The sequence below is a fragment of the Panthera uncia genome (assembly GCF_023721935.1).
Source record: "Panthera uncia isolate 11264 chromosome C1 unlocalized genomic scaffold, Puncia_PCG_1.0 HiC_scaffold_3, whole genome shotgun sequence".
Classification (NCBI taxonomy): domain Eukaryota; kingdom Metazoa; phylum Chordata; class Mammalia; order Carnivora; family Felidae; genus Panthera; species Panthera uncia.
The window spans coordinates 53,121,427-53,134,690 of NW_026057584.1; the positions used below are offsets into that span (position 1 = coordinate 53,121,427).

General features: G+C 35.0%; 1 protein-coding gene across 1 annotated transcript in view; it reads left to right on the plus strand.

The window, feature by feature from the left end:
• Nucleotides 1–13,264, plus strand: part of CWC22 (CWC22 spliceosome associated protein homolog) — a 55,930-nt gene that overhangs the window by 8,677 nt on the left and 33,989 nt on the right. The window contains exons 2-3 of the mRNA XM_049615418.1: nt 6,796–6,934; nt 11,523–11,590. Coding sequence (XP_049471375.1) covers nt 6,908–6,934; nt 11,523–11,590 — 95 coding nt within the window. The 5' untranslated portion in view covers nt 6,796–6,907. The remainder of the gene's footprint in view (nt 1–6,795; nt 6,935–11,522; nt 11,591–13,264) is intronic.

Here is a 13,264-nt window from a genome sequence, read left to right on the forward strand (position 1 = left end):
ATTAGAAAATGTTCTCTTCCATTATTTCATCCCTTATTCAGAAATAAGAACTTCAGCTTACCTCCATTTTAGAAGGAAAGTTGGGTAGAGTTTATTAGTCAGTTGAGTTAGTACTGAATTCAAGTTGGTAAAGTGGGTTCTACTATATAAATACATCCCATTTTAGAGAAGGGAAAGTGTTCAACTCAGGATCTAAACAAGGGCCACACACTAAATCTGTTGTCTCTTTTGTTCTATAATAGCTATCCTCCTTTTTTTCTTTTTTCTTTTTTCTTTTTTTGTCCCCCACGGCATTGAATTATTTGAGAAACTGGATCATTAGGCTTGTATGTGAAAGCTCACTAGTGAATAATCACCAATGACATACCTCATTAGCTGTCAAAGTTTAGTATTAATATGCAGCAAAGGAGACAGTATACTTTGGAGGACCATGGAGCATCTCAAAAAGGTGGTTTAAGAACGGGTACTTACACACTATCTTTGTGAGACTAGAGGTTAGTTATCAGATCATCTTGGCAGTGATTGGGCAGAATTTGAATTTGTAAACTAGCGAGTTGCTGGGACAGTAAACGGTCATATCTTTAAAACTTATGGGTTCTTGCAGACATCATTTTGTGGTCTTACTTTGGAACAGATGGGTCTAAAGTAACTAGAAATAAGAGTATGACCTTAGCTAATCCATGATAAGTATATTGTGACTTAAACTGGCATAATATTTATGTTTTTCAAGTTAGCAGAATCCATTTTATAAGTAGTAGTTTCTGTTTCAGTTGTCAATTCTCCCTTCATAGCTGCCATCAGGGTTATTTTTTAACTTTATTAGTACCTCTGCTTACTCAGCCTCAGCTGCAGAACAGGCCATTATCTTCTGGAGATACGATCAATCAATAGCTACACTGTCTTTCAGTGGGTCATGATCATGTATCAAGTTTGTGATTGTCCTAGTATGTCTAGTGCCATGTTTTCTTGATGTTTATGTTAAACGATTGTTTGGCATCATGGTGGATGCACTGCATTTAAGACTGTAGAGATCACACCTTGGTGATTGAAACATAGACAGACTCTAGGACCAGGATTATTATATTATCCCTTATTTCCCATAATCTGAACCTTTCGTAGGAAATAACCAAGTGACTTTTCTCACAAGTTGGATATGAGTTATTTTACTTTGTCAGTATCTAAAGAATTAATACCATATCTGGAGATTGTCAAGGACAAGGATTTTGAAGTACCATGATTAAAAGACCTAAGTGTCTACTAATCATTTAGAATTATGTTGCCCAATATGGTAATCACTAGCCAGCCACATATGGCTATTCAAATTAAAAGTAAACTTAATTATAAAATTAATAAAATTATAAAATTATAATATTAATTTTCTCAAATCCATTGGGCACATTTGAAGTGCTCAATAGCTACATGTGGCCAGTGGCCATTGTGTTAATGAAGTGGCTACTGACAGTGCAGAATATGAACCTTTCCATTAATGTAGAAAGTTCCATTATACAGATTTAGAAGCATCAACCAGCAAGGAGAGAAAAAATAAATAACCAAGAGGATAAAAAACAAAAATACACAAAGAAGTGCATTATCATCAGTGGTTTCTATCATCAGGGGAAGGAGGGCCTTATTCTGTAGCCTTGGTCAGAAGTAGTTTTCAGTGTTTTCTGCTTCTGGACCAAAAAAGTCCTTGAAATCAGTCGCAGGTGATGTGTGGTGGTGATGATGGCAGCAGCATCCATCAGGTTATTTCCTGTAAATAGTAAACAGAACTAGGTGGAGTCTTTCACAGATTCTTTTGATGTTCCTTCTGGACAATTCACTTCCTAATGTTAGTTTATAGAAGGAGTGTTTAGATGAATGTAGGGAAGCAAAAACTCCTGTGTACAATAAGTAACTCTGATTAATTTATATAATAATAATAGAACCCAAAGAGAATGGAATCCTCCACTGAAGTATACTATAGTCTCAATTTTATAGGGACTTAGTCACTGGTTATCCTGGAAATAAGAACAAATTAAGGACATTCATAGTTTTCTAGGCTTTTAATTTTTCCATAAAATATATTCCAGATCTCACTAATTAATAAGCTTATTTAAACTTACACGCAAATATTTTTACAGAAGTTATTTTAGTCTTTATATATGAATGTATATGAAATTTGTGTCTAGTTTACCTAGGAAGGCTGAACTTCTCTGTTGATGTAGGTTTTTTCTCTTCCTATCTCAATTTTTCATGTCTTATATTAATTTTAAGAATAATAAAAGCATTTTATAAACATATTTTATCATCTGGATGACTCCATTTTAGTGCTTATGTTTGTTTGTGGCCATGTTGCAGTAGGTAATGTTACTTTAATTATCATGGCATATATCTTAAACTCCCACAGAACCTGTGCTACGGCAATCAGTGCATTACCACTGAGAATTTTCTCCCTATGAATTGTGCCCAAAATTTCTCATTTAAAAATCACTGCTATTGATATTCTTTTGCACGCAAATATATGCTTCTTACCACTGAGTTAGTAAGGATTAATACATTTGGAATGTATGTGTTCCTTTCCAAATGATTTTTGACTAAACACTATAAAGGAGGTAGGCTATGAAGTCTCTGTATTTTACCTAAAGTAAAGTACAATTTTACTCTCAATTTATGGCAAATTGAGAACCAAGATTTCTCATCCAAAATTGGAAAGCTGAGCCAACCTGGTGATGAGTTGTATATTGGAAATACATCGGGGATACTTTCATGAAACCAGCATGCCTAGGCATCCCTTTTCCCCTACACATCTGATGTTGTAAGTCAGGTAGGCCCCAATATATGTACTAGTAATTCTATACACAAGTGTTCATAATTTAATTACTTTTAACATAATGAACTCGGGAACCAGTTTTACATTAAGTAATGATTTGAATGAAACTGGCATTTGCAAAAAAAAAAAAAAAAAAAAAACTTAACCAGCCACTTTGCTTGAGCAGCTTAGTGCTGTGCTCATCATTATAGATTTACTTTTTAGAACTAGAATATAAGCTCAATGTGGGCAGGGGATTTTGATATGGTTGTTCATTGCTGTCTAGCCAGTGCCTAGAAAGGTGCCTGGCAAAATAACAGAAGTAGTAAATATTATTTGTTGTTGAATGAGTGTATAGATAAATGATGCTGGGTGATAAAGGTGATAAGTATTTGTTAGAAATGATATGATTGGGCTAGTGGGGGTAAAAACCATCACCTGTAAGCAAAAGTTAATTGAGTGAAATTTTGAGTTTCATGGCTCTATACGTTTATAGCCATAAATACAGGAATGAGTCATGTCAAAAAAAGTCATGAAATTTGTGTAATACGGCACAGTCATCCTGTCTGAGAAGGCACATGGGACCTAAAACCCAGTGGAGACAAGATCATGCCTTCAGGGTCAGATCCACCTGAGGTGAGAGAGAAGTAGCTTCTGTTTGAGTTGTTTGTTCATTAATATTTAATATAATAACAGAGTTAGATTTAGGTCTGCCATCTTGGTTTTTTTCCCTCCTTCTGTTTTTTTGTTCCTTTGCTCTATCTTGCCCTTTTAAATTAATTTTAATTTTAAATTTTAAATTGAAATATTTTTAAATTCTATTTTAAGTTATCTACAGGCTTTTTAGCTATATTTTTTTAACATTACTTTTACAGTCATTGTTCTAGGGGAAACAATATGTATCCTTAACTTTCCATAAGTTTCTTAGATTTGATATTAATTAATACCACTTCACAAAAAACTTAGAAATCTTGGATCATGTAGGTCTATCTTACCTCCTCCTATATATGCTACCTAATGTGTCTATTTCATCTACATACACTATAACCCCTCAAGATGTTTTTTTTAATAAGTGCATTTATTTATTTTGAGAGAGGGAGAGAATCCCAAGCAGGCTCTGCACCAGCAGCATGGAGCCTGACATGGGGCTCAAACTCATGAACCGTGAAATCATGACCTGACCCAAAACCAACAGTCAGATGCTTAACTGACTGAGCCACCCAGGTGACCCTCAAGATGTTATTTTTACTTTAAACAGACCTATGTATTTTAAGTGAAGGAAAAAGTAGTCTTTTATACTTCCTGAAAAAGTCACCATTTCCAGTGTTCTTCATTACTTTCTGAAGTCTCCATTGGTGTCATTTCCCTAAAGCCTGAGAACTGCAGCATTTCTTGGAGAATGGGTCTGCTGGTGCTGCATTCTGTTTCTCTTAGTTTTCTTTTGTTTGTTTTAATTAGTAAATGTCTTTATCTTCATTCTTAATATTATTTTTGTTGTAATCTTAGGGTAGCAGATTTTTTTTAATCTTTCAGCACTTTAAAGATTGTCTTCTAGTCTCCTTAGTTTCTGATGAGAAGTCAGAAATAATTTGAACAGTTATATCCCTGTATGACTGTGTGTATAGGCATGGTTTTCTTTATATTTATCCTATCTAGGATTATCTGTGCTTCATGAATCTGTAAATTTATGCCTTTTGCCAAATTTGGGGGGAAATTTGGCTATTTCTTAAAATATTTTTTTCCTATTCCATTTTTTTCCTTCATGAACTTTGATTACATGTAGATAAGGCCTTTTGATAATTGTCCTACATGTCCCTGTTCATTAATTTTTTTGTCTGTTTCTAGATTGGATACTTTTTATCTTTTAGATTATATAATTTCATTGACTTTCTATTATCTCCGTTTTGCCTTAGGTTTGGCTAACCAGTGAGTTTTTCACTTCATATATTTTTCAGTTCTAGAATTTCATTTTGGTTCTATTCTTTTCATTGTTGTTTTTGTTTGCTTTTGTTTCATTTTTGCTGAAATTTCCTGTCTATTCCTTGCAAGTGTGTTTTCCTTTGTGCTTTGGAATATGCTTTAAAAACCTTGTATGCCAATTCCAACATCTGGGCCATCTTAATGTTGGTCTTTGATTATCTTTTTTTTAAAAGATTGGACCACAGTTTTCTGATAACTTTTTTAATTGTATTCTGGTCATTATAACTGTTATGTTAGGACTGTACATTCTGTTACTTTCCTCTGAGGAGTGGTGACTTTTTAGACAATTAACTTGATTAGACTTAAATTGCAAATTCTGTCTCTTAGGCAGCTATTCATATCACAGTTCGGTTCTTTGATCCTGAGTACTGTTTTGTTCATGTGTTGGTTCAGAGGTGGTCAGAGATTTGGGCACATGCGGCTCCTCTTCTCGGGCTCTCTCCCTTCTGAGAGTCCCCTAGCAGCATGCTAATCTAACTGCAGCTACAAATACTTAATTGGTGGTGTGCTTTAGGCTGCAATTATACTTTATACGTTAAGTTTGTAAAGAATCTCATATATATTGCTCTTAATAACCTCGATACCATGCTAACCACTGTAATAGAAACTTTTCTTGATTTAGTGATCTGTGTATATCCCTATCTGCATTAAATGATAGCAGCTCTGTGTCACTTTATAGTGTTAGTGTTATTTTTGTGTATGTGGTCTAGTGGAAAGAAAATTTAATTGGGTGTCCTTAGGCTAAGTTTCCAGTTATAGGTCTGCCATTAACTGGTAGTATTGCTTAAGACATTGAAATAACTTATCTGACCTTCATTATTTTTATCTATAAAAAGAAGGAATTGGACTAGATAATCTATAAACCTTTCTGGCATTCAAGCTTAAAAATTTTCCTAGTTGTATTCAATTATTTTGGTACTGGCACAGTTCTTTCTCTGTATTTTCTACCTCTTTTAAATCTCTTATTTTCTACTCTTTCATTTGATTTTTGTTGATTTCATTACCTTACACCAAACCATAAACCATTTAGAGACATAATTTTTTTTTAATTTTTTTTTTAACGTTTATTTATTTTTGAGACAGAGAGAGACAGAGCATGAATGGGGGAGGGTCACAGAGAGAAGGAGACACAGAATCTGAAACAGGCTCCAGGCTCTGAGCTGTCAGCACAGAGCCTGACGCGGGGCTCGAACCCACGGACCGTGAGATCATGACCTGAGCTGAAGTCGGACGCTTAACCGACTGAGCCACCCAGGCGCCCCTAGATACATAATTAAAATAAAATACTTAAATGACAGTTCTGTGTTAACATAACTAGCAATTCAGCATTTTTCAAAAATTCCTAAAATGTAATTAACAGATAGATACTGGAAAACTTTTATTTTAGCATTTAACATTGGTGACTAGGTTTATTCTGAGCCAAATACTTAGTTCTCATGCCTGAATATATCTGAAGTCATGTACCTTTGATAGATTACATTAAAACTTAATTACTTATATTTTTATGCAGAGCATATTTATTCTGAGTGATCATTATTACAAGATAATGATAATTGGATATTTCATTCTTAGTCTATATAGAAACATGGGATATTTTGTACTCGGTTTATATAGGCTTTATCTTATATCATTTCCTTTGTTTACTTGTTTAGTGTAATACCACAGCACTGTTTTATGATGTAGGTATAGGTTTCCCTCAATGAAAACGATTTGAATAAAGTTATCTGACATCAGTTATTAAATTAATTTTTGTTCCTTTCCGTCACTAAAATACCTTATGGTGTTTAATAATGTTATTATTTGCTCTCTTATTCAGGGTCTGTTCTACATATGTGTTCTTTATACATTGTTATGTGGAACCATTTAAGGACTTTTTTAATTTTTATATAATTATTGATTATATATCTGTGCCTAGTGATTAAGAAAAATAAGATGGTCAAGTGTTCATTGTGTGGAAATAATATGTTGTTATTTCACATACATTTTATCGATGTTAACAAAACTTTCTTTGGTCTATTTCACAGGTAACGTTTGCAGACAGAAAAAGTAAACTGTCAAGGAACTCATACTGTTTGGTACCAGTTATTTGGACCAACTTAAGGAGTCTTTGATTTATCAGACCACTGTCAACAAAAAATGAAAAGTAGTGTGGCACAGATAAAAGTAAGTGTTTGAAATTTATAATGAAGAACATAAGCTTGTAGTCCATTATCTGTCCTTTAATCAAACATGCATTTACATAAATAGGACATTAGAAACAGACATTGTACGCATATCTAACTTAGAACAATTTCAAATGTAGATCCTTGGTCAGATAGAAGCAATAGTGTGCAAGAGGACAAGTGAGAAGAGAACATGCGGGACATGTGCGCATGTATGTGTCCATGTACATGTGTGTGTATATCAATGCCTGCACAAATCAAGAAAGTGCATGTGAGTGAGCACATGCAGAAGAAAAGTAAATAACAGGGCAAGAGAATCCACCATTCTTAAAGAGCATACTTTCCTGAATGAGCATGAAATGGAGGACAGGTGTCTGCTTCCTCAGTTGATCATAGTTCCTGCATGTCTATCTACAAGTGAGCCTTTTATTGAATATTTCATATGCATAAATGAGTTCTTTATTCTGTGTCATCCTTTACTTAGACATTATAAATTTATTTATTTAACAGATAGTCACTGAATTCTTAATTATGTCCCAGTGACTGTTCTAAGTACTTTAGGTAAAATGGTAAACAAAACAGAAATCCTTGGTTTTGTGGAGTTTGCATTCTAGTAGGGGAAGACAAAATAAGTTATAAAATTAATACATAAGTCATTTCTATGGTATGGTACAGTGTTAAGTGCTAGATTCGGGCTGTAGACAAAAGAAATAGGATAAGGTTGATCGGTAGCATTGGAAGTTGCAATTTTTAATAGGGACCCACTGAAAAAGTAGCTATCTGAGCAGAAACTTGAAGGATATGAGGAAGTCAGCCATGCAGATGACCAGGAGAATCATGTGCCAGGCAGAGTAAACAACAAGTATGAAGACGGAGTCTAGTGTGGCTGAAGCAGGCTGTAAGAAAGGTAGAGTGGTAGATACAGTCAGAGCAGTAACAGAACCAGTAACTCCATCTACTTTCAGAGCTGCTCCTCTGCCTGTTACTGGACTTAGCAGGAGGAGAACAAACCATTCCACTTTTTTTCAGTTTCACAGATCTATAAACAGGCGCGTCATTTCTTGGGGCATAGAGTCAGTAAAGGGGAGGGTATATTTTTAATTATAGATCTAGGCACTGCTCCCTTCCTCTCTCCCCCACCACCCCTGCACCCCTAAACTTTCTTCTTTAAAGAGAACCAGTAGACCGAGCTTAACAGCGGACACCAGGCACTGAGGCAGGCTCTGCTGCAATCTTTTCTAAATCCTGTTGACTGTTGTACTGTCGAGCAGAAGGCTAGGTAGACACCCAGCCCGTCCTTGCATCTATTTTGGTGGGAACTCACTGTCTCAAGCAGACCCATCTGTCAGTAGATACCTTCATATATTGTTCTGGAATCTGCTTCCTTGGGACTTGTACTCGTTGGTCCAGTGGCACTTAAGCAGTTGATTAATTGTGAGCCTAGTAGGTTGCAGACTGTACTAAGAGCCGGGGACATAAAGAAAAAGGAAACCTGGTGTGTAACTGGCTCTTGACTGACAAGAGCACTCAGGTTTAGTCAGATACTTTTTTCACAGAGGGAGACGTGTTTAGTCTTTCTCAGGATCCTCTTCCTGCTCCTCTTATACTGTGCTTCTCCACCTTTGCCTCCTGTGGTCCTGCTGAGTCCTCTGTGGCATCCCCCTAGGCTGAGAGTGGCTATCTTCAGTCACATGCCCTTCAGGCTTGATGGCTCAGCTCTCTCTGCTAGTACTCAATCTAGTCTGCCTCCCTTTTTCCATCCTTTTAGCTACAGGCAGGTCCAAAAGCTGGGTGGGGCCCGTTTTTACCTCCGGTGAAGCTCACATCTTCCTTTAATGTTCTGAGGACTTACCTGCTAGGTTCAGGAGGCTTTAGCTGAGGATTCCTTGTTTTTCCATTGAGTCTTACTGCAGCCTCCTTAGCTATCTAGAAGGAAGTTACCCACCTATTGCCAGCCCTTCCTCTCCTTGCTCTTAAAGACTTGTTCCCTGCGGCTAATGGATGCTCAGAGGTCTGGATTCAGGGTTTCTGCTCCACTCACCTTCATATACTGCTCTGTTTATATTGTTAGAGACTATAGGTAACTGCATGATATAAACATTTGTTTTGCTTAATGAACAATTTAGAGAATTTTTTAAGGTAATTTTGACAATATATTATTTTCAACTGCTACTCTGACTTACAATCTGAACTTTATGATAAAGGAAATAGGAAAATTCAGGTTATTATTTGGATCAGATGTCAAAAATGAGTGAAATCTTGTTTATCTACCAAATCCGAGTTCAAATCCTCCTCTACCCACTGTCATCCCTCAGTATTCAGTACTGTTCCCTATTCAAGATGTCCTGTTAGCACTTCTGTGTGTGCCAGTCACGTTAACTTGATCATATTTACGAAATTCTGATTCACGACTTCAATATTTTTGGTTCCCCCCATGCCTACAACAGATGTTGCGGAGATGTGTTAAAAATCATTAGCAAAGAACTGAGGCCTTTTCCCTAATGTAATCAAAATAATTGCTGTGCCTTATAAAAGAAAAAGTAGACCATGCAGTGTTGTTGAGTTCTCTCTCTCCTCCTCCTGTCCTCCTCTTCCTCCTCTTCTTCCTCCTCTTCTTCCTCCTCTTCATCCTCCTCTTTTTCTTCTCCTTTTTATCTCTGTTGTTCTCTCAGGAACATACAATCTGATATGTTTAATTACGGAAATCTTTACAATCGTCTCTCTCCCATAAGATCCTAAGTTCACTGAGGGTTTTTCCTATCTTGTGTATCCTCCAGAGTATCTACACAGGAAGAGCTGTGTCCTGTAATAAATGATCGGTGAATACTATGTTTGATGTTGCCATGAATCTAATGAATCTTGTGCTCCATTTTAGGTTTAGGATCTTGGTGTCAGGTTTTGTAGAAATCTATGTCCTACATACTGAACAAATGTCCTACTTCATTGTGTTGCTAAGGGAAATAATTTTTAAAACTTTCTTATATGCATTAGAAACATAGAAACAGGATTTTAAGATAGTTGTATTCAGTATAAAATAGTAGCCAAACTATGGCTACTGTAAATTATAAATTTTGATCACATGCTAATTCACCTACATACAATAGTTTGTATATACTATTAGAAAAATTCAATAGTTGTGGGGGGAGAAAAATTCAATAGTTAATGAGATTGTTTGGCAATATATTTATGAGAATGTTAGACTCAAACTGCTGTTAATTAGATGTTCATAAAACAAGAAGTTGAAGTTTGTATTTCTGTGCAGTATAACTTTCTATTTTTTTTTAATTTTTTTTTTTACATTTATTCATTTTTGAGAGACAGACAGAGACAGAGCACAAGCAGGGGAGGGGCAGAGAGAGGGAGACACAGAATCTGAATCAGGCTCCAGGCTCCCAGCTATCAGCACAGCGCCCGACATGGGGCTCGAACTCACAAACCGCGAGATCATGACCTGAGCCAAAGTCAGATGCACAACCAACTGAGCCACCCAGGCACCCCATAACTTTCTATTTTGAAATGTTTCTTTTTCTTATTAAGGAGACAAGCATATAAATATGCAGAACAAGTTGCTCATTATTTGATTTACATTTTCTTAGATTTCTAGGTGAAGGTACTTTAAAAAAACATACAATTTTTCTTTTCTTATAATTAGGTAGTTAAAATTATTTTAATTCTAAAAAAAAAACCAAAAAACTGGTCAACATGAATTTTCACCAGTAATGTAAAAAACTTACCTATTTACAGAGATAAATATTTTGGCTTTTTAACTATATTTGGATTTTTAAATTAGGATGTGTTCTCACTGGATAGTTCATATCTCTCACTCCTGTGACCTGTCTCTTCAGTTTCATGTTACAGTGCAGTTACTTATTTGTATGTCTTTTTTTTTTTCCAAAGGATTTGGCATAGGAGCTATCTCTCACAAATCGTGTTTTTCAAATCTTTAACATAGTGCTATACATATCAGACTTTCAAATGTTTTCTGAAAATAAAAAAGAATTTTCATAAATATACTAGAGTTGGTTTCTTCTAGCTGTTTATTCAGATTTACTAACCTGGATTAAAGTGGTTTTATAAGCCAAAGTAGATCCAAGGAGGTAAGTGCAGTATTATAAGACTTCGATATAACCACAGAAGTGAGCTCTTTGTGCCAGAAGACCTCTGGCCCTTAGTCATATTTTTCACCAAGAAAAAACTTTGGTCTTGTTTTTCACCAAGAGAAGGTCTTTATAAAAATGATACTCTATACATTTATAATTTATTATATAGGAATAAAATATCAACTAAGTAACTTAGCATCACAAATTTGAGAATTATTTTCTTCTACCTTGAATTTTTCTTGTTTCAAAAAAGTGGTTGGTCCATAGTGAAACCAGAGATCTGCCACAGATACTTACCTTGGAGGCCCTGAAAATTTTCTTTTATCTTATGTACTATTTAGATAACATGTATTATTCTTATGATTTAAAAAAATGTTTTGAAATAATTTGTACGGCACTTCTGTTTTTCTGAAAGACATATTTCATTTTCTGTGTGTTTTTATCATAATTTTTTAAATGTCCCCCCCCCCTTTTTTTTCCCTTTGAAAGCATTCTTCTGGTCATGACAGAAGGGAAAACTATAATTCATATCAGAGGACCTCCTCTCCAGAAGACAGGTAAATAATTTTATGTGCTTCTGCAATTTAAATTTTTTGTAATAAGTTTAAGAAATTATTTAGCTGTTAGGTTCCTAATTTTAGGGTGAACAATTTATTTTTGATGGTTTTCAGTATTATTTGAATAAGCTTGAGGACAAATCATTTTTGAATGACTGTTCTGGTGGTTTCTAGTAAATAATTCTAGATTTTATCTAATTTTGGAGGTGAGAAAGAATAATTTCAGCATATCAAAAAATTAAAGTTATAAATTGAAATGAATACTAAATGAAAGTTTATAAAATGGAAAACGGAGTTGAAATTATTTTGAAGTGTTGCTTTTGTTACCACTGTCCTATACATGGCTCTTAATAGATTTCAGAGTGCTTTTATGTGTATCATATCTTATAATTGTGTTAAGATCAAAGATCTAGAAATATTACTATTGTTTTAAGTTAAGTATTTATTTTGAGAGAAAGCACATGAGTGGGAGAGACACAGAGAGAGAGGGAGAGACAGAGAACCCCATGCAGGTTCCACCCTGTCAGTGAAGAGCCCCATGGGGGGCTGGAATCCACGAAACGTGAGAGCATGACCTGAGCTGAAATCAGGAGTCACATGCTTAACTGAACCACCTAGGCACCCCGACAAATATTACTATTAATGTTCATCAGGCATTCATAGTAGTACTTTGATTATTTTACTTAGTGAACTATGACCATTGAAAATAATTTATGAAGGGAAAAGCATCCTCTAAACCTTCTTTCAGTTGTCTGATCTCTGCCTTACCCCGTATGTACTTTCTTTCTTCTTATGCCACTCTGCTGTCTCTAAAAACTTTTGTTTCATTGACATCAAGTTAATTGATGGTTTGCAACTACTTAGTACTTTTCATCAATCATCTACTCTGTCTAAAAGAAAAAAAAAACTCTCTGCATGTACTGATGCACACCTATATCTGTATGTATATAAATTACTTGTAGATGTATACAGTTGACCCCTAAACAGCCTGGGAGTTAGAGGCAGTGGTGCCCTCTGCAGTCAAAAATCTGCTTATAACTTTTAACTCCCCAAAAAGTGACTACTAATACTTTACTGTTGACCAGAAGCCTTACCAGCAACATAAACAGTCAACTAATATTTTGCATGTGTTATCTGTGTTACATACTGTATTTTTACAATAAAGTAAGCTGGAGAAAAAATGTTATTAATAAAATCATAAGGAAGAGAAACATATTTATAGTACTATGTTGTATTTATTGGAAAAAAATCATATATAGGTGAACCCTCACAATTCAAACCTGCAGTTGTTCAAGGGTTAACTATACATGAAATATGAATCACTATAATTACTGTGTATGTTACTATGTATGTTTATTATGTGTGTACATGTTTAACTTCTCTTAAGGTTCTCTGATTTTATTGTTTTAGGTTTAAGGCAGATCTTATACTGTCATCCTTGTTTGCTAATAATTTAAATCTGTTTGCACTGCTATTCGGTAAAGCAGATTCAAGAATAACAGCTGATGTTTTTTGGATGTCTGTTGGAGTGAGTTAAACTGTTCTTTATGGAGGCCAACCCATGACTTTGGTCTCATTTGTGGTTATTGCTTTGATAAAATGAGTCAACTAGGCAAACGAGTCATTTGCAGGGTGGCCTTTTTCATGCTAACTACATATGATATCCAGATATAT